Below are 22,839 nucleotides of genomic sequence, written 5' to 3' on the forward strand. Positions count from 1 at the left end.
ATAATATACAACTTAATGGTCCATACCTATGGTTTAGACAACTAGTATGAAATACACTATGAACAAGACATAAAATATCAGTTTCAATGTTCTATCAAGCCTGTGGGTTGTAGGTTATAACCTTGGGTCATAATCAAACTGCTTTAATCAAGGTGATGGGCAATTAACTTTTCATAAAAACACTGGATACATAAAAAGGGTAAATACGAGTAGGGATCGGAGAGCAAGGAGTAGAATCACATACCTGATGGAGTGCTGGGCCAATGACTGGGACTAGGAACCCTTTGTAGAAGAACTCGACCAATTGATCACTTATGAGAGGATGTGCCACCTACGTTTGGAAGAAAAATAGCAGATATATGAACAAATGAAAAAATATATATATATATTGATTTTGAAGCTGCCTGTCTGGAGCATGCTTTTGGGCATGTGCACATTACAATTAGACTGACATTCACAAATTCCACCAGCAGTACTGATGGTGAAACACAAAACTAGAGAAGGACTCTGAGAGCGCAGACCTCCGCCAAGCATGCAGCCCATTTCCACCCGCACTGATCTTGTTCTTCCACAGAGATCAGTGATTTCCACCCATACGTAATGCACTGTGTGCTGAAAGCCGCCCGATTTCCCAATATAGAAGCCTTTGTTACGTCATAAACCCTCAGCTGCACTTGACCGCCGCCTCGCCCTAGCAGAAACTAGAGCACGCACTTTAGTGCATGCATGCAAACCTAAAATACGCGCAGCCTGAACTCCAAAGTTCATTGACCCTCCCTGCAAAAATATCAAAAATCCTTCATAAATTCCCCAAAAATTCTCGGATCACTACCAAAAGTTAATCGTTTGTTACTTGTGTCATTCTCAACCTTTCCTGCAAGTTTCATCCCAATCCGTAAACTATTTTTTTAGTTATTTTGCACACAGACAAACAAACGAACGAACGAACGAACTAACTAACAAACAAACCAATGGTAACGAAAACATAACCCCCCCCCCCCCCCCCCCTTGGCGGAGGTAATAAAGTTCAATGCAAAACCACCTGACTCTTTTCTTGGGATTAAAACACACACTGACACTGACAGAGCAACTGGCAAGGACTTACTCTCCGCTCTACACACACAATACAAAGACAAGGACAACAGTCCTTTTAGTTTCTGTACCTGCACAACCGCATTACAGAATTCCAGTGAGTTGATGAACATTGCAAGGTCTGGCATCCTGGCCACATCTTCCTGAGTGAGGCGATGCCAGTGATCTGGAGTGATGTCTAGCTTCCTGGGTAAGTGAGAGTAGAGGGCTCCTAGTCCACCAGCTAGCACCTGCAGGGGAAGGGGGAGGAGAAAGAAGAGTGGGAGGGGAGGGGAAAGGAGGGGTAGGGGGTAGGGACAAGGATGGAGAAAGAACACAACAAAAACTTCAATGATCAAAGCATCATGTACAATATGCAATGAATTCTAAATCTCACTGCTTGCTTAGGACCACATTCATCTAAACTTCTTCATTTGACATGAAATATGAACATAAACATTTCATGCAATGCAGGTCTGTAATAGGCATCCTTAATAGTTATAAAACCTTTATGGATTGAATGGAATTTAAAAAAAAAATCAGATATTGGCCAAAATATCTCTTTTTGGTAAAAGAAAACAAAACAAAACAAAAACAAAACCGATGCACTAGTTAAATCAAGTGTCCAGAGTTTGACCCGTTTGTGCGTACACATAACAGACATGATACATGTATATTACCCTTTATCTTGAACAACAAATTTGGTTTGTGTTGACACAAACCCTTTTGTGACCTCACATTCAGTTGTTTGGTGCATCAGCAATACATGTTGCTATACAGCTGAACACAACAGCACACACTTGCTGTTTAAAACTCTGTACCTTCACACTCTGTACCTTCACAACCAGTTCTTCCGATGATTTGTACTGTACATGATCACAGCCTTTGGTACGTTGTATCTCAACACAACCACGTGATATCCACTTCAAATAAAAGCACTTCTCAAAGACAGTATAATGCATTACATCGTTTGAGACCTATCAAGTAAAGTGCGTGAATAATCACCACAATAAGGATGGCTGCTATCAATCCTCTATCCTGATTCAATACTCAGAACGATATTGGTTTACATGCACAGGAAGCACTGTGGACATATCCAGGAACTACACTGTTAAAAGGAACAAGGAACAACATACAGTGTACAGTACCTGTGTACACCCGATTCTGAAGTACATGTACGTGTATGTACATTGTAAGCCACAGACCCAAAGAAGCTCCTTGCACATCAGATATATACATTTGCACACAAGATGGTGTCTACGGAATGAGAGCAGTTTCAAGACAGCCATTTTCAATTAACATTATGAATATTTTTGAGACAGTCCTTTGAGTAACATCTTCATTTTGATTTCCTTTTACTTTCAAATTTGATCATCAGGTCAAAGATACCACAGTGACAATTTATGCACTTGGACATGTATGCTGTCATGTAGGCCTAATGTGTTGCTTTAATTCTAAAAGAACATGCCACATACATTGTACAGTGTACATTATCTCCATCAAAGTTTGACAGGTGTATAAACATGAGGGGAAACACATACCACACACACACTCAAGCATTGAGCACTGGTGCTTTGTTCACTGTCTCCAGGTCAGCTGGTATGTTTTGTCCACCACTGTGCACAGATGTCCCAGATGTCCTCAATGAACTATCAATGACTACGGATTACATAACCCTTTTGTCAATAGCCCTACTGTAACACAACAGCCTTCACATGGGACTGATGCAATCGCATTGCACTACAGTGAATAGGATTGTCCAAAGCCCTGCTTCTACTGCAGTCCATTGTATGTTTACCCATGTTTCTCCCACATGAAGCATTCCTTATCATAAAGATGGGGGAAAAAAGCATTGTATACCGTACATGATTGTATAAAACACACACAAATATCTCATGTTTGAATGTGATACATGAGGAAATAAGCTCCTATTTATATGTACCCAAACTTCACTATGGTCATGAGCGTGCCCCTTCTGGGATTTCGCTGTGGCTAACTTCATTAACATGATTCACACTTGCAGTACAATGTAATTCCAACATTTGAAAGAAGACATTACTATGTGTGACACAAATCATAACGGTCAAAGAGGAAATCTGGGGCAAATAAAAGTTAGTCTGGAAAGAAAGAATAACATCTTACAAGTACATTGTACAACCATGAAAGTTTGATATTGTGAAGTTTCACTAAATTTCATGAAACAGTTCTTCAATAATCAATATAAATATGTGAATTGATTTCATCCCCTCACAATTTGCCATATGTACATAAAAATCATGAAATTTTCATTTGTTTTTTTTTTTTTGATCAAACACAATGCACCAGTCTCAAATCCAGATCATTATATCTGACTGATTATATTTTGAAGTTGTTCAACCATGAATAATATTATGTTTCATACAATATACTGTTAGACAAGAAAAATTGAATTTTTGCCATGTTTACATGTAGGTACACGATCAATGGAAAATTATGAGGACATGACATCATTGGTTTATTCATTTACATATTCACATCAACTGTTCAAGAACTGTTGTACAAAAATTAGCATATCTTTACAATTTCGTAACTTCCTCACTTTTGATTCGATTTTTATCAAATTTTCACTGTTGTACTTGTCATACTGTATTTCACTCTTTCTTTACAGACTCAATTTTAACTGACCTGAAATACCCCTAAGCAGGGAGGTGGAAACGCACCTCCCTGCCCTAAGTGTTCTCTTGGTAGAATGTCACAGCATTCTTCATGTGAAGTAAGAAAAGTTGTGCTTGTTTGCAATTTTTCTAGCTCTGTTTTGGGTGGTTTTCAGTTTTACAGGTGCCTTGCAGCTTAAACTGAAGTGCTGAGATACATGTGGATGTTACTGGCAGTGTGAATGGCCCCTGTACGAACTGTAGGCAAGGAAAAGACTCAATTGACTGATGAGATTTATGTTCTGCATCACCACTGCCTGCTGGAGTGTGACCAGTCCCAGCACTCAATCTGTTCACAGCCAGGCATGTTGCCAATGAATGACACCGATACAGTGAAACCCCGTTATAACGAGGTCCGTGGGACCGGCAATATTACTCCTTATAACCGGTACCTCGTTATAACCGTACGCATCAAAAACAAAGAAAAACATAAGCACGATATCATATACCCATCAATGAAACTTAAGAACATCCTTCGCGTTGTTATTACACTATTATGGATCATTATTATTGAGAGAATAAAGGGAAATTATTTGTGAATTAGACGAAAAAGTAGGGGTTGAAATGAGTTATTTCTTTATTGTAATTCTTGTTTGTTAAGTTTTCTATTAGCACCAGCTCAAATAGAGTAACATACAGGCGTTGTTTACAGTAACTTGCGAGGTATTTTTACGCTGTTGGTGCACAGCGGGAATGCGATGATTTCATGAATCATTTCGGCTGTAATCTTGTACAATGTGTGATCGTTGCGCCCGAAGGGATTAAAAATGCTTTCTTTATTTTCTTCCGAAAATCTCTTCGCGTTTTGTACATCCGTTCTTGAAAAATATGCGACAGGATTGAATGTGGAAGGTTGTGATCCTTTTTACGCAAATCTGTACCTGGTAGACAATTCTGAAAGCAAGAAAATCTTCATTGTGAAATGCAGTGTTAAAATTGTGATAATGAACAAACCTAGATTTATTCAAACTAATAAATGTATTTGTTTCTTTTTCTGATTTAGGTTAACATGCGTCATTCAACTATTTTTACGCTACTGTCACCTGGCGAGATCGCGATGATTTCAGAGAAACATGCATTGTTTACCGTTACCATGCGAGGTATTTTACGCTGTTGGCGCTCAGCGGGAATTCGATAATTTCATGAATCATTTCGGCTGTAATTTTATACAATGTATTATCGTTGCGCCCGAAGGGATTAAAATGAGTTCTTTATTTTCTTCCGAAAATCTCTTCGCCTTTTGTACATCCGTTCTTGAACTGTTAAATGCGTTTGTTTCATTTTCCGAACCGACACTGATTAAGCAGGTTAACATGCGTTATTCATCTATTTTTACGCTACTGTCACCCGGCGAGATCGCAATGATTTCATTAATTATTTCGGCTTTAATCATACACACTCATATTTAAATTATCATTTGTTAAATGATAATGAACAAATCCAGATCTGAGTCAAACTAATAGATATGTTTGTTTCTTTTTCTGAACACCGATTAAAGGACAAGTTCACCTTCATTAACATAAGGATTGAGGGAATGCAGCAATATTAGCAGAACACATCAGTGAGAGTTTGAGGAAAATTGGACAATTGATGCAAAAGTTATGATTTTTTAAAACTTTTGTGTTGGAACCACTGGATGAGGAGACTACTAAGGCTCGTGATGTCATATAAGTACGTAACAGTATAAAGAAAATGTAAAGAAAATTCAACATATTTTCACTTTTTCCGCATAATAAAAGAGCACTTGACTTGCCTCTTTCTAAAGGCAATGGGAATCAAATTACCCAAACATATATGTCAATAACGAGTCAAGGGAATGTGTACTTTTTTCAAAAGATAACATTTAGTGAAATTCTCTTTATATATCCCTGATATTGTTGTACGCATGTGACATCATACACTGCAGTAGTCTTCTCATCCAGCGGTGACTGCACAAAAACTTCAGAAATTTATAACTTTTGAACAGATTGTCCGATTTTCCTCAAACTTTCAATGATGTGTTCTACTAATATTGCTACATTCTCTCAATCCTTAACTTGTCCTTTAAGTATAGGTTAACATGCGTTATTCAAGTATTTTTACGCTACTGTCACCCGGCGAGATCACGATGATTTCATGACTTATTTTGGCTTTAAAGGGGAAGGCTAGTAACTGATCAGTGGGAATTGATGGAAATGCTGGGAGATGATTGTTCCAATCCTTATGGGATTCATTCAAGAGTTCATTGTATATCTATTGTTGTGTGAAAATGATTTGCTTCAGAACGGTCTCATATTCAAGTAATGTGCAGATTAATGCACCGTCACTGACCAGGGACGCTAACCTGGAAGCATTAAACTGCACATTACTTGAATATGAGACCATTCTGAAGCAAATCATTTTCACACAACAATAGATATACAATGAACTCTTGAATGAATCCCATAAGGATTGGAACAATCATCTTCCAGCATTTCCACTGATTCCCACTGATCAGTTACTAGCCTTCCCCTTTAATCACGCACACTCATATTTAAATTATCATTTGCTGAATTATAAGGAACAAATCCAGATCTACTCAATGTAATAAATGCGTTTGTTTCTTTTTCTGAACACCAATTAATTACGTTAACATCATGTGTTATTCAACTATTTTTACGCTACTGTCAGCCGGCGGGATCGCGATTATTTCATTAATTATTTCGGCTTTAATCATCCAACTCACATTTGCCGACTAGCAAAAGAAATGGAAGTCGGAACTACAAACTGTCTGCCCAAAATTCATTTGTATATGTTTGTATTAGAGAGTGGAATAATTTGCCATTGAGAATTAGGTCAGCCTCATCACTATCCAACTTTAAACGTACATGTCGCATCTATCTTGAGGGAAATTTGTAAAACAAGAATTGATCAGGGAAGCTGAATTTAAAAGTATAGTAAAATAGAAAGTATCTTTCTGCAATTTCATGTGAATTATATGTATGTGCATGAGCGTTTTTGTGACACGTGTTTGTGTGACTGAATGTGTGTGTGTGCGTGTGTGTGTGTGTGTGCTTGTGTTGCATCTGTCCTATGTAAATATGTTACTATTATACTTCTTGTTAATATGTTTAAAACTTTAGTATGTTTTGCTTTAGTATGTTTTCCTATGTAAATATGTTACTATTATACTTCTTGTTAATATGTTTAAAACTTTAGCATGTTATGCTTTGTTTTATATGTTTATCCGGGACCCCTTTTTTTACAAGCTCTGCTTCTTTTGGGGTCCCAAACCATTCATTATTCTTAATGCTGTATCCTTTTGTAAAATGTCAAATGTTTAATGAATTGGTTAAATAAACTTGAAACTTGAAATGGAAAGGATATAATGATGACTTGCACACGCATTCCAATTGTCCACTTTTGGCCACAAGTGTCGCTACATGGAAAGTTTTTGGATGCGTTATCTTTTTTTTTTCTCGTTGCGCTGTGATCTGACCTAATATCATGCATGCGTATCTCGCGAAAAAGAAAAGCGAATGATTATGTTAATAATTTAGTAGGAACATCGGAAGGCATTCCTGTGTCTTATCGCGTGGTTTAGAAGAAAACATGGAAGGAACGGTTCTCTGCAAAACGGGAAAAAGACGTGGATAGCGTGAATTCAGTTTTCAATGTTTCGTTTGTCGCGTGTTTGAAAGCGGCAATTTAGTCAAGAAATGGAACCTCGTTATATCCGATCAAATTGCTTATGTTTTTCTTTGTCATGATGCACCGAAATTGTCCTCGTTATAACCGAACTCGTTATAACGGGGTTTCACTGTAATAAAAATCAAGCTTTCCTTAGAGTGCTGTTCTAGCCATCAATCAGTCATTAGATCCCATCTACCAACGCTTGGTTGATGAGAAAGCTGATGGATTCTTGGAATGTTAACTGCTCTAACTGCTCTACTGTAAATGTTCACAGGAACATGCATGTTTACGGCAAAATACATACAGTGTAGGGCATGATGAGCAGAGTCCTTCTTCCTTATTGCGAAACAGCACAAAAGCTCCATTTGCAGTAATCACTTTACATCTGAACCTAGCCAGTCAACAAAACCACAACATTTTATTGTCAATGACTCATTCTGCAGCTACAAAATGTGGCACTTATGTAAGTATTCAACGATATACATGTACAACAATGTATCAGTACATGTAGTTCACGAGTATGATATTTCACATACTTGGACTTTTAAGACGATTTTGTGAGAGGTTGAATTCTCAATCGAGGACCAAAGTGATGGGATGAGGTATTTAAAAGTATTAGTACAGTGCACATACTTCACATTTCTAAAAAGATTTAATGTACTGGTATAGTAGTAAAAGGTAGGGCTGACATACAGTAATAACAGTATCACTTTTATCACATGTTGTCAATACAAATCTCAGTTTATCAAATACATGTAGGAATGTTTTCAATACATCTTTCAGTCAAAGTGCAGATTTCTACACTGTATCTAAATGGGGGGGGGGGGGAGGAATCACTACACTGTATACAGTGTAGTGCATTTTCTTTTCTTTTCTTTTTTTCCACTGTGAGCTAGCTTTCAACTCAAAATGTCTAGACAAAGGAACGTAAAACAAAATCTGTGATATCAATTTCCTTTTGCACTTTGCTTCCCTTGGTAGCAATGACAGACATTTCTTTCCTAGAATGGTGTGCCAAATGGTACATGCACAACCAGCCGAGCATTTCAACATTGAGCTGTTACATTACCAGCTCTGCTTCCTTTGTTTTGATAACATGTTGAAAGACAGGAGTGGCAATAGATAATGATTTAAAGTCTTTGGCCAAGTTTATACTATAGGCCTACAGTACATAATATGTACAGTGCATGCTGTAAATGTCAACACTGGTACATTCAAATAAGATACTGTTTAAGAATATAAATGTACAGCTGTAGTACATCGTACAGTGTGAAATATGCATGTGAATGTTTATGATAGATAATTACATACATTTGTAATGTAGTAATAAGTAGTAATTATGGTGTGTATCAGGCAAGAGACCATGTACAATGTAAATTGAACTGTACATGTTTGAACTACGTACAAAGTGTACGCATCTGCATATAAAGTACTGCAAATACACTGTAATGTAAAACACACACACACACACAAAATTAATTTTACCCACCTGAGCAACAACAACAACAACAAAATTACTTTAAAATTTCCACTGTACATTGTGAGCACTGTATCTGACATTCCAATGGATACGCGTTGTACATTGTACATGTCAAGTAACATTTACACATGTGATTGTACATTAAGTAACTGCATCCATAGCACAGATACCATAGCTTGCAAACTTCTCTTTGAGGTACCCAGATTAGATTTAAAGGTAGGGAATCCCATTTGCATGCCTTAAATGAAGAGTTGTATAAATAAAGTGGTATTTTGAAGAGAGTATCATTTTAGAAACTCCCACAAAGTATTGAAAGTGGAAGGTAACATTTAGTACATTTTCATTGACCGTTAGATTTTGAATTGAATTTTTTTCGGGGCTCACGGTAAATTCCAGTACATTACTAGGCTACCTTTGCAGACCCATGCACTGCATGTGTGTCCATCATGTATATTTTGTGAAGAAAGTTCATCAAAACTTACAAACATTTCTATATACACCTCTTGCCACACACTCTAATACATCAGCTCTTATACTTTTAGATTTGTGTTTATAGAAAAAAAATACAGAAGACTGCAAAAAAAGGCTTAAGTGTGGCTGACACACAGAACTACTAAGTAGTTGAGTTTTGTGCATTATTCAAATTGTAGGTAACTGTTGACTTCCAAATTTCTCAGCAGTGGCCTAAACAAGTTCCCTGAGGTTCATATTTAATGTTTTGCTGCATTTTGGGAGGTCTGTAAAAGGTATCCCATACCTTTAAGTAACATTATCAGTCTGAGTTCCGTAGATGTACCAGGGTACACAAGTGTGCTGAATGTGATAGGAAGTGTACCGGTACAAGTGCGAGCAGAGCTGCTGCTAACAGTGAAATCCTAGATTTGTTGTCATAATGTCCAGGCAGTGTTGGCTTCCTGAGGAATATAATTTCCAATACTATGACCTATGCTAGCATACATTGTATAATGTAGAATTTGTATGACAACAATCTATAAAGTAATTAAACATGTCATTAAAGACCCCGTGTACTCAAAAGGCCTGGGCCAAGCAAGCCACAGCTCACCCCATTTCAATTCTTGGGCTTGGCCATGTACAACGTGTACATTGTAGTTTTGTATTATTTACATCAATAAATTGGTCTGCAGCTGAGCATGATTTTCTTTAACTGTCATGGTGCACTACATGTGTAAATATCTATAACAAAACTCTACTATTTAAAGATCTACAGGATACCTTGTAGATACTTTTAACAGATTTGACACACTTAGATCAAGTGATCAGGCATCCCCAGTTTGTACAGTTACAATATTTTCCTTGCAGCCAAGTTATCTTTTTCTTTTCCAATGCACGAAAAGCTGCAAATAGGAATGATTTTAGTATCATGAATAATTCCTGTGTGTGAATGGGCCTTCCACTGGCTCCATTAGCCACTCACACTTTGTTCAGTATGCAACCCATCCTGCCAAATTCATTTGACCTTGTATTCACTCGGGGATCCACACTCACTTTTAAACGCAGCTGTTAATTAGCCAAGACTTGACGAATGCATCAACTTGGCAGGTAATCAGCATGTACACAGTTGGCTAGAACTAGTAGAAGGTACAGTAGTCAGTGTTTTTCTGTTCACACTGACTGCAAAGGCTGAAATAGGACCTTTCCTCAGATAGTCACTTTCATTCATGTGGTTAGGAGTGCTCACCCAATAAATTGGGGAATGCTTTGGCTCTGGCTCAAAGTGGAAACCCTGCACACAATCTTTAACATGCCATTTTTGCTATTAAAATAATTGAGACTACCGGTACACTGCAAAATTCACTCAATCAGGATGCATTTTAGCTGAACACTGAAATTACTTATAAAAATCACTGATATTGTATCTAGCATTGAAAAAACAATTGAAAACATAAATTCTGCATGCCCCCACCCCCCCCCCCCCCGCCATGTTTAGCATGCATGCAGCAATTTTCCTGTCTTTACTCTTTCTCTTGCAATGAATACGTTCGTGACTGCAGGGTACATAATTATACCATCCACTGTATACATTGTAGAAATTGTACGTGCAACTGTACAAATGTACACAGTGTATGCATGAATCGCAGGAAAGGGGGGGGGGGGGGATTTACCTTGTACAATTGTCAAGTACAGTTGAACCTCTCGTATCCGGACAAGTCGGGACCGGGGCTCATCCGGATAAGGGATTTGGCCGGATACGGGAGACTCAATGCTTTATACATGTACATATTATACATACACATGTAGGTCCTACTGATGTAGCCCATTGTAGTACCACATGTAGTAATGTGTATACTGCAACCTTTTCATTGTTACACTCAGTAACAGACCCCAAATAGAGGTGTATGTTAATGTTGGAAGTAATATATAATTCATGTGTGTTTGTATAGGAGTTCTCAAGGAGTTGGGAATCCCCCTTTCCTCCCGTAATTATTAAAAAAAAAAAAAAAAACTCACGGCGAGATTGCGTCCGTATAATAGAGAGATCCGGATAAAGGGAGGCCGGATAAGAGAGGTTCAACTGTACTGTACATGGTATGTGTTGCATTCATGGACCACGCACAAATGTACAACCATGTACAGAGTACATTGTACAGCTCTAAGTTGCCAACATAGCCTACACACATTGCAAACATAATGGTATTCACAGAGTCATACATTGTACACAACCTATCAAACATATGTATAACAGTGCATTCTTAACTTTGGAAAGGATGATTTCATACAAGTTTATAAGTACCTAAAACAGATTTGCTCTACTGTTACATGTACATCAGGAAAAAGATTCCACCTCCCTAGTTACATTCACTAAATATACAATGTACAATTTGAAGTGGTGTCATACAAACTGTAGTCTACATACATGAGGTTTTCTTTTGTCAAATTGGCAGCCACAGCACACATCAACCTGTTGCAATGAATGTCAAAAGTGAATTGTATGTGTAGTCTAATGTGACAAGCTGAACATGCATGCACATTCTTGGGTTTCCTGTTGGTTGATTTAATGGGCCGAATGCATAAACGCTAGCAATTGCTTGTGCTAGCCTTTTACTCGAATCCGTATGCATAAAAACAAGCAATTGCTTGCGAGCAGAAGCTTTTGCTAGCAAGCACAAGCAATTGCTTGCTGCCCGCAAGCAATTGCTTAGAGACCAAGCATTTGCTTAAAAACGTATGCATAAAACGGACCTTTTGCTAGTTGTTGCTAGCAATTGCTTACGATTTTCCAAGCTCTGTAAAATGAGCTTGAGCTTTTGCTTAACCGGAACGTACCCTTTTAAGTATCCTTTTCATATTTATGAAAGAAAGACCACACTTGTGAAGGAGTGGTATAAATCTACAAGAAATTACTCTTAAGTAGTGTAAGAAACTTTTTTCATTTCAACAAGAGGAATTTCCAGTGGTTAGCACGCAAAATGTGATGAAAAACAGGTAGGATGTCTGACTTCGGTGGAGAGCAAGGAGACTTCTCTCCGCGTGCGATCTGGCAGTGATGAGAATCAGCCAGTAATACGTGTGTGTGTATAGATGTGTGTGTGTGTGTGTGTTTGTGCATTTCAAAGCTCTTCTGCTATGTCAGGAAATGTTTCTGCACACACATGCCCTTTCAAATACTAGTACATGCTGCCACACTCGCCTTTGTTCTCGTGTTCGCACAGGCGTGACTTCCCTTTTGTTCAAAACGCAAGCAATTGCTTGTGCGGGACAAGCAAAAGGTATTAGCATGAGCAGTAAGGTTATGCATATGGAATTAAGCAATTGCTTGAGCTAGACCTTTTGCTAGACGAGCTTGTGCTTTTGCTTGAAGCAATTGCTTACAAGCAATTGCTTGTTTTATGCATTCGGCCCAATGGCTTTTACTGGACTTTGAATGGATTTAATATGTTGTATAAACCTGGTATCATCCACTTCAAACCAGTATACTGTACATATAATATATGTATTGTATGTACACGTGTATGTCCATTGAGTTGTACACGTACATGTAGTTTCACAGATTCAAACTGACCAGGATACTAGAATTAAATTATTTCATTGCAATTGATGTCTCATTCTTCCCCTTCCCCCCATAGATTCCCACCAAAAAATGATAGTGTGATCGTTTAATACTACATAGTGATAGTCACCATGGCTATCCAGTGGTGAACTGACAAGCTTGTGAATTTATCATTCAGGATAATATGCATGTACATGTATGTCTTTGAGCATCCCACTGCATAGGCTCACCATTATTCATTATTTCAATGATCAACACACCTTCACAATATTTGAACTTTAAACAAACAATGATTCTGCAATCTAACTTGTAGTTCACACCCACCACTACTAAAGAAATTCTTCTTCTAAAATTGACCTCCATGTACATGTATAGGGGAAACATGCACCTCTTGTACATGATGTGTATTGGAATGACTGGGAGAAATGCTGTATGCACCTGTTCAATTGATCACTTGACATAAGTTATCAGTTACATATTCTTTATCTAACACTTTAAACTACAGTGTAAATACTGACGGCAATGAGTGGCCATGTACTTTGTTCTAAAAATTCGACAACAGCACTATGTACAGTACATTACTTATCAAACCTACCCCTTCGAAGATACACAATATTGCTGGTTGTTTGTTATGAGCATTTTCTTGAGATTTCTTGTATTAATCATTATAAGCATCATTCTTTGTACACCATGATGTTTAAACTATCCCTTGCTGAAACACTGTCATGTCAGCATACTGTACAAATGTTGTCCTCAATAACCCTTACCCAAAAGTGATCTTTTAATCTTTTAACATCCAGCTGAATGGTGAACTTCCATTCATTTCAGCAAAGCAGAATGAAATGAACTCCAACTGTGAAGCTCTATGGTCCTCAGTTACCAAAAAGTGTGTTATTGCACTCCCCCTGGCATCCTCAATGTTTATAACTATGACAAGTCATACAAGTGCAATGTATGACAACATTGACAGGTGTGTATTTTTGTGGGACACAAAAGTGGGGATTTCATCCTGCTTCCACAAGGCCAGCTACATGTACGTGTAAGCTGTACCCAGAATCATGTTGGGAGATCATGCACAGAGAACTGTCAGTGCGGAACTTGGAAATCAACATCTAAAAATAAATATTGGACAAAGATCAAGGTGAGTTTAAAAACACAGAAACTTGTGCAACATAGTACATTGTACATATGTAACTCAAGGAAGGCATCTACATGCAATCCAATGCTGATATTCAATGCAAAAAAACAAAAGCTACAGAAATATGTGACTGACTGACAAACAAATAGTCCCATTTCAGCTCATTGCGTTTGCTGCTAAATATAATTTTATGACAAAGTATGGTGTTCGTACTGTATAACATGTGTTAGAGTTCAATCATTGTGGTGTTCGTACTGTATAACGTGTTAGAGTTCAATCATTGTATCATGTGTATATCAATACAGTGTACAGCAATATTTTTTTCATATTATACTATTCAATTGTTGTTACATGTACATATTGCTTTTTGTTCTTCATTCTATCAACATGACTTTTTGAATGGTCAGAGGCAAATGGGCCATATGTCATCGGATTTGGGTGGGAAATGTCTGACCCAAGGCATATTAATCATGACACCCTTTACATACACTGAATATGCTTTATGGTCTCCCAAAGAGAAATGGTGGCAGCTAAAGGTATCCACATGAAATGTGTTTAAATATTGACATGGTGACTAATGCCTCTTGAATGGAAGGACTGTGCAACACAAACTCTCTGATAGCTGTGCCAAGATATTCTCTCTTTCCATGCAAGACAAATATATGGTATAAAAAGTAGCTACTGAAAAGCAGGTTTTTCCCAAAACATGGGTACAATGTAAATAATACACATCCTGGTGCTTTGTAAAGTGTACTGTACTTCTGGCATAACCAGGGAAAGAAGCAAATCATGCTCTATACACAAACTCTTCCACTTGGTTTTGGTTTCACATTTAACGTCCCTGTTTGGCAGTCCAAGATTAATGATGCCCTGACCACAAGTGTGTGTTTCATCCCTTGCCCTACTACAGACACTATTCCCTACATGTCCCAGACTCTGAAATGACTTTTGATCTGCGGAATTAAATTCATATCGGGGGGATCAGCGGAAGAGCTGGCTTCCCATACATAGTCGGACTGGCTCATCTAACAAATGATGTGCATCCTGGGAAAAAAGTTTTTCGCTCAGGATTTGGACACTAGCCTCGGGTGATTAAAAATAGAGCACAGAATATTCACCCAGCAAAATTCAGACCATGGTCCATGGTCCACAACCCAGAGCAGCAATATTGTTCTGTTCATTCTATATTTTTTTCCCAACCGGTGTATCTCAAAATAATTACATGTATATTGTTATAGAATAGTATATAATTTACTCATTATTTGTCTAGCGATCCACGTCCGACAAGCTATGCTTTTTAGTGGATCACTATTTTCCATAATCGAATTCATTTTCCGCTCTCCCACGAAGTATTTATACAGTGTTTTCCTAAATATTGTACATGTTATATGTTGTTCTATAACTTGTCTCGTATATATATTACATGAATCTTTTGCAACGTTTGAACAATATTTCATCACATGTATACTTTGTACTATGTTTTTTTTTTTTTTTTTGGATTTTCGTTGATTGGAAATAAACTATGATTGAATTGAATTGAATTGAATTCACTTCTCCCTAGGTATTATTGCTAGTCCATAAAACATTGCACAGTTTGCATAGCCCATCACAAAGAAAATGGGAATTGTATCAAAATTCCTTTGATAATACGGTCTTCAAGTCAACTACACAAAATCAATTACCAAACTTTTTCTGTAACACTTCTGTTGCTGCTCAACTTCCTTCTAGTAATATCTTAGATTGCAAACAAAATATTGTATCACATAACACTGGCAATTTAATACAGGTGAAGAAAAAATAAAAATCATCCTCTGAAATAATACACAGCCAATGTTGCCTACAGTACATCTGGCTAGATGTACAATGTACATTGTAAGTGCATTGACTTCATGAAATTTGACTCGTGCATAAGTTTTCTTTTATTCATCTCTTGTATCAAGATTACACTGTACATGAGAACACTTTTACGGATGTGAAAACAATTTTGTATGATGGCAGTCATAAGGTGCAAGGCAAACTTAAGCGAGGTCAACTTTATATGACAAGACACAGTGTTCTTATGGATTTTCACCAGGATGTCCTCCAATTAGCACTTTATCAATGAAACTGAAACCAAGAACATAGCCGAGACAACTTCAGTGTACAGTACAGTTACTTGTAACATTTAAAACCTCTAAGAACACATACTGAGTATTTTGTGAGATTCCACTTGTAATGAGCATTTGTTTGTTTGTTTTTTAATATTTCTACCTCTTTAAGACAAATATTCATGGAAGAGTGGCTTTGATATATTTTTCCTCCATATGAAATGTCACTGGAACATTCTGACGTTCACCTCTCCAATTAGGCATGACATCTCTGTTAATCTTTTTTTATTTGATGATATTCTTAGAGATGTATGCAGAACATGCAGAAAGAAGGGTGAACATCATACCACTACAACTTCCTTTATTTTTGTTTTGTTTTTAAATGTAACAACAATGAAGTCCTTTAGAGCTAACCAATCAAAGCAAATTTCTTTTTACATGTAATTGCATTTGGAATCACACCTCAAAGGCATTGTTTGCCATTTGCAGTTGAAACAAAAACCCAGCTTTCGTGCTTCGAAATAATTCTAAAATGTGAGTTAGGGATAGAAACAACAAATGTAAAAAATGGTAAGTATTGTTATAAAATGTGAACAATAGTTATAATAAAATTGTTTCTAGACTAAACAGTCTAGTTTTGGTTTGAGAAATATAGTGATATCTCTTTATATTTTAGGCTATATCATATTGCAAAATTTTTATATGGTAGGATGTTTTGTGAGATAACTGACTAACACACATATACATGAAATGTGATAACTTGAAAATTTTTTTATATCACTGCTCCCAATGGTAAACAGACCTTTAATAAAAGTATTATTGATTCTTCACATCAACACATTTGCATTTTTAATAAGCACAGCTTGACACAAACTTTTTTCTTTTGTGGCTCATTTGGGCAGCTAAAACCTTCATACAAATCTGAAATGTTGGTGGCCCGAAATAAGAAGAAATATAAAAATCAAATTCAACTTAGTTCCCAAAAATCAGGCCACCACAAGATACTGTAAAAGCGGATATTTTCGCCTTTTAGTGTGACTAATTTTTTACTCTAGGCCTCATGAGATGAGTTTATCCTGTGGAATCAAGACATTAACTACTAGACTATATGGCAAGCAAAAATATTTGCGAGCTTTCTGGTTGCATAAAATGCGCACAAATTTCCACTTTTACAGTAGCCTTTGTGGAAGTGTGGTAGCCCAACATCAATTGGTGCCGGGCCACCGCCAATGTCGAGGCCTGCATTCGTCTCAGCAGGGTGATTATACTGTATCCATCCATCCACCCCCCCCCCCCCCCCAAATGCATTGTAAATATAAAAGGAGTATACTCACTGGACAGAGATTGGTGCTTTCAGCAATATATTTTCCTATATGCTTTGCTTCAGCTGACACCGAGATACAAAGAAGAAGGGCATCCCTGGCTTGCTGGCCCATTACCCCTTCACGGTGGATGTATGGGATAAGTAGGGAGAAGAGCAGGAACTTGGCAGGGCCTTTGCTGGGACTGGCGTGGAAGAGGAACTCCAGGAGGTTTGGATCCTGTGAGAGGCAGATGCACAGCTGCTGGAGCAAATGAATCAGCTGGTCTTCTGCATCTTCACGGGAGTACTCCCAACAAGCCAGCAGGAGCCGCAGGAGAGGGTTCAGAATGTGGGTGTGCATGAGGACCGGCTGGCGGCACTGGCCAATCAGGAGCTCATAGATACGGAGGAGCTCCCGCTTCGTGTCCTCCTGGTGCTCCCCCGCGCGCTCGCTCCAGATAAGCAGCTTCTCCATGATGTTCTCCTGGATGGTGATCTCTAGGAGCCGTCCAATCGTGCCCTGAGTGGGTGCCTCTTCCTCCACCAGGAGCTGCATCATCTGCATGGCGTAGTTCACCACGGTCTGCACATCATCCACGCTGACCTTTGACCACCGCCGGTTGCGTACGAGCACCTTGTTGATGATGGCTTGTATCTGCTTCCAGTGGTTGAGGTAGACTTCTCGCCGCACCTGCATCGCCTCCTGCTCTGCAGACAGAGGCATCCTCTCCGGTGCTGCCACCACACTGGGGGGCGGGGAGTTGACTGCCGGCATGGCAGAGTTGCTCCGCCTCCTCAGTAGCTTACTCATAATGAGATTGTTCTTGGAGAGTCTATTTTAAGCCTCTGCTTGCTTTAAGACATTTCACATTAAAGACTTCAATCAGGTTTGTCACTAAGTGTGCAAAATATGGCTCTGCTCATTCAGGTAGACAGTGTGCAGTGAATTCCCACGCACATGCTGTAACTTCCCGATCACTGTCTCGAGGTGCTTCCAGGTCAGCTCAGGTTACCCCGTCCATGGCAATATCACTGACTGACTGGTTGGGAGTACTTGAGTATCTGAAAGTAAAAGTTGGCAACAAATACAAATAACAATAACAAGTATACACTGAGTAATACATTTATAAAGCAACAGTGCTTACAGTGTAATTGAGGTGTTTCTAAGCCCTCTAATGTACACTGTAAGCCTTCTCAGTTTAATAGTATTAGTAACACTGGAAACTCTGTAAACAGTATACCGGTAGTTGGACCTACTACTCATTGACCACTTTTTGATCAGATACCTTGTATTTTAGAAAATATCCCTCAGTTTCACCTTAAATTAATTTCAATCAAGGCAGAAAATATCGCACATTCATGTCCCTGGCTCAGATTGTTGACTCGTACCGTACATATGGAATTCGCGGCGACAAACGCAAGCGAAATTTTTATTGTGAATTGGCGCAAGCTCATCCTTTTAATCGACCGCCTACATGTTAACAATAATTACACGTATTACCAATGAGGATTTTCTTCAATTCTTTTCCTTCCCGTTTCCTCAGGTTATTTACCTGTATCCCCCTAATTTCTCTTGATTTGCATTCATGTTCGAATGTTCAGCGTATTGCACTCCGTCCCATGCGTACTTTTGATTTTATACGCGAGAAAGCCATTGCACGAGGGTTGTCAATCTAAAAATAGGCGGTCAATGAGTAACGTTAGTAGACTAACTATACTTGCTACATGTATCTTGACATCATGTAATTCTTGTGTGTGTGAATCCACACTTATCATACTAAATAATAACTATCATCATACGTGAGATTCATAAACAGTCATACTCGACTCTATCTCTGCTAGCACTGACTTTGAACCCGACTACTCACATGATGGAGCACTGCTGACCATGTAGACCTCCACCAAGCAGCTATAATTTCCACCAATGATCTTGTTCTTTCACAGAGATCATTGATTTCCACCCATACATATACCAGTATAGCGGTAATGCATGCTGAAAATCGCCCGATTTCCCAATATAGGCCTAGATAGTACATGTATTAGTAGAGAAGCCTTTTGTTATGTCATCAACCCTCAGCTGCACGGCGCACCTCGCCTTTGCAGAAATTAGAGCATGCACTTCAGTGCGCGCATGAAAACCTCAAAAATGTACAGCTTGAACTTCCAAGTTCATTGACCCTACCTGCCAAAATATTGAATATCCTTCAAAAAATCCATCAAAAATTTCCGGATCACTACCAAAATTTAATCATCTGTTCCTTGTGTCATTCTCGGCCTTTCCTGCACAAGTTTCATTCAAATCCTTTCCCAACTTTTTGAGTTATTTTGCACACGGACAAACCAACGGTAATGAAAACATAACCTCCTCCCTTGACGGAGGTAATACTGGGTGCTATTTGTGGCCGAAATTTCATCCTCTGAGTACGGAATTCAGAGCCACGAAAAAAAAAAAAAAGCACCTGGTGATACAATCCACTCTCCTACTTCATGATTCTTTGATAGCAATGTATATTGTAGACCTCTGACAGAAAGATCGGTCTGTATCTGGTCATCTGGGATATGTTCTGGCTTCATGGATCCCCTCCTATCTAAGGAGAGCGTAACGTACGCTCAGTCGCTGTATAACGCTCAGTCGCTGTATAAATACTGTGCTTCACACAGCGTCTGGTCGGGCTAAGGAGAGCGATAACGTAAAAAAAAAAAATAAATAAAAGACTCCTCCGAACAGACGGATGTTTCTGTCTATGTATCAGTTAGAACTAGACCCAAATTATAAATTGGCATTCCCGTCGGCACAGCATGCAACATACTAGCCTGACCAGACCACTGTGCTTCGCACAGCAGTCTGACATGTACTTGTGTTTAAACGTTGTACATGATCGTCGCTTTTGACGGCAAAATCACATAAAATGTCTTTTATTTTGTTTGATTTTAACAGTAAGATGATTTTTACCACTCACCTACATCGTATTTTGCTGATGGTTGAGTTGAATTTGCTGTTTTGTTGGTATCCAGACCTTATTGTTGAATTTTTCGGAGTAGATTGTGCGATGATTCACAAAATCAACGAACTACTACGAACACTCAACCGGAAGCACCGTGGTAACATTTTATGTACGCTCGTGCGTTTTGTGTGTTACGTAAAGCTTGTCGTCTGCTACGTACATGTATTTCCGCGCGTGCTGCTCTCATGATCTGACCTTTGCTGCATCACTTCACTCCGACTAGGTCACCCGACTAGGTCATATGAACTTTTCCGACTCGCTACGTTGTAGTATACGAGAGTGTTCGCCATTCAAATAACACGCAGAAGATGAGGAGTGCATGAATATGGACGCTTACAGACCTGATTTCAATCACGGTTTCGGTGGGTTTTTGACGTAATTTTTTTTTTTAAATTGCATAGGCCTAGAAACAATACCGATTATTGAATGAATATCATAGACTATGGGGATTCCTTATATTTTAGTTTTCTACAATAAATAAAGATATTTGTGAAGGAAACGTACACCCATCGCTGAAATTGACAACGTCTACAAGAGGGTAGACGTGCAGCCGCTGTCGCGAAGCGACAGCGACTGCGTGTAGTTAACAACATACAGACAGTGTATCATGTCATAAGCTAGACAGAAAGATTCGTCTGTCCGGAGGACTCGTTTTATATTTTGCCATTAACGCTGTCCTCCGTAGACAGACGGAAGATTGCAGTACCCATTGCTGTGTGGATGTTCTTAACCACTGTCTCTATGGAAAATTTGGTGAGGTACCTCACCCTTCTCGATTGCGTCTAATTCACGGCCCTAGGTCGCCAAATTTAAGCTTGTATAGTGAAATTAGCTTTTTAAGAATACATTACACTCACCAGATTAATGAGTAATCCAACATTTTAATAGAATTTTCAACGTAAAACACAGCCTGTCGCGTCGTCACGTTCAAACTGCAGAAACATACACTATGAATCTATTAGCCAATCACATGCGAGGTAGTTTCTACGTGTTTGTTTTACTAAAACACGTGGCTTACAGATTCAAAATGGCGACTTACAGCTTGCGAACGGCGATGTTGCGATATCGATAAAATTTCTTCGTTATAACCGAGTTTATGTGAGTATTTCGATTGCACAATGTGAGAAATTTATCCCAAATATTGCTGCATAATGTGTCATGTCATGTCAAACTTGTTTGAATGTAAAAAAGCTGTCTGAAATTTGGTTTATCGTAACGTTTGATCTGTGCGCGACTGCTCCACACAGGAGCCGCAATCATTGACTTCGGTCTGTATACGGAGGGGATCCGTGAAGCCAGACGCAGTCTCCGCGGAACATTCCCCGACGGACAGATACAGACCGATCTTTCGGTCAAGTCATAAGCAGACCAACGAAATTTGGAGTTGGAGTCAGAGACGGGTCAGAGAGTTGTAACAGAGATTATGTCCACCAAATATTACAAGTCTCGAACTCACAAGTCGCACTGATGACACCAACAGTAAATTTACTACTACATTTGTAGATATGTATCTCCTAGATTCTACTAGAATCTAGTAAATTTAACACTGACAGAATGAATACTTTTTATTACTAATAAATTCAGTTAAATTTAACGTTACAACAGAAGTTTGAACCCAAGTCCTCCCTTACTGATATTATTAGTATAAATTTACGGCAATTGTGCCACTGCACTAGACCAGGTTGTTCTACTACTAGGGCCTACTACTAGTATTGACTAGCGGTAATACTAATCAATCGCTCCAGCTACAACCAAAAAATGAAATTCAGCACCAACAATTACTTACAACGATTCATCTGGAAGTTGTTATACCGTTCCGGTTCCAAAATCGTTGATGTACAAGGTCGGTCTGATATTACACTCTGTTGTAAATGACCGACCACAAACAGCTTCACGTAAACACAAAATTGCAGTGATGATGTGTAACGTTTAGAGCTACATGTAACAACAACAGCTACCTTCGTCCGCTACACTGACTTCAGCGCAGCTAGCGCTCGCTATGCTAGCATGGGATCAACATGCGTACGCCCTCTCATCGTCGCGTCTGCACAACTACCGCCACCACAAGATGGCGCTATTACAACTCTGGTGCCGAGCCAAAGAGATTTTTCTCCTCCTCCCTCACTGGGGAAAATCTCTTTGTGCCGAGCGTGACGCTTAGCAAACAATGAGAGCAATCTATACTCGGTATATATACATGCAATACGTCAATTTGTGTCCCTCCTCTTCTTCCTCTTCTTCTTCTTCTTCTCTTCTACTTCTTCTTCTTCTTCTTCTTCTTCTTCTTCTTCTTCTTCTTCTTCTTCTTCTTCTTCTTTCTTCTTCTTGCATTGTGGAATTGAAAGATGTCATACACATGTATATTTCAAAATTGCAGTTTTGTACCTGATACTAGCCTTGTG

General features: G+C 38.6%; 1 protein-coding gene across 1 annotated transcript in view; it reads right to left on the reverse strand.

Moving 5' to 3' along the window:
- Nucleotides 1-22,298, reverse strand: part of LOC140234678 (FHF complex subunit HOOK-interacting protein 1B-like) — a 48,102-nt gene extending 25,804 nt beyond the window's left edge. The window contains exons 1-4 of the mRNA XM_072314713.1: nt 22,224-22,298; nt 17,464-18,494; nt 1,164-1,322; nt 245-331 (exon numbers count right to left, since the gene is read on the reverse strand). Coding sequence (XP_072170814.1) covers nt 245-331; nt 1,164-1,322; nt 17,464-18,243 — 1,026 coding nt within the window. The 5' untranslated portion in view covers nt 18,244-18,494; nt 22,224-22,298. The remainder of the gene's footprint in view (nt 1-244; nt 332-1,163; nt 1,323-17,463; nt 18,495-22,223) is intronic.
- Between the last annotated feature and the right edge of the window lie 541 nt (nt 22,299-22,839).

This window comes from Diadema setosum, chromosome 11, assembly GCF_964275005.1.
Source record: "Diadema setosum chromosome 11, eeDiaSeto1, whole genome shotgun sequence".
NCBI lineage: Eukaryota > Metazoa > Echinodermata > Echinoidea > Diadematoida > Diadematidae > Diadema > Diadema setosum.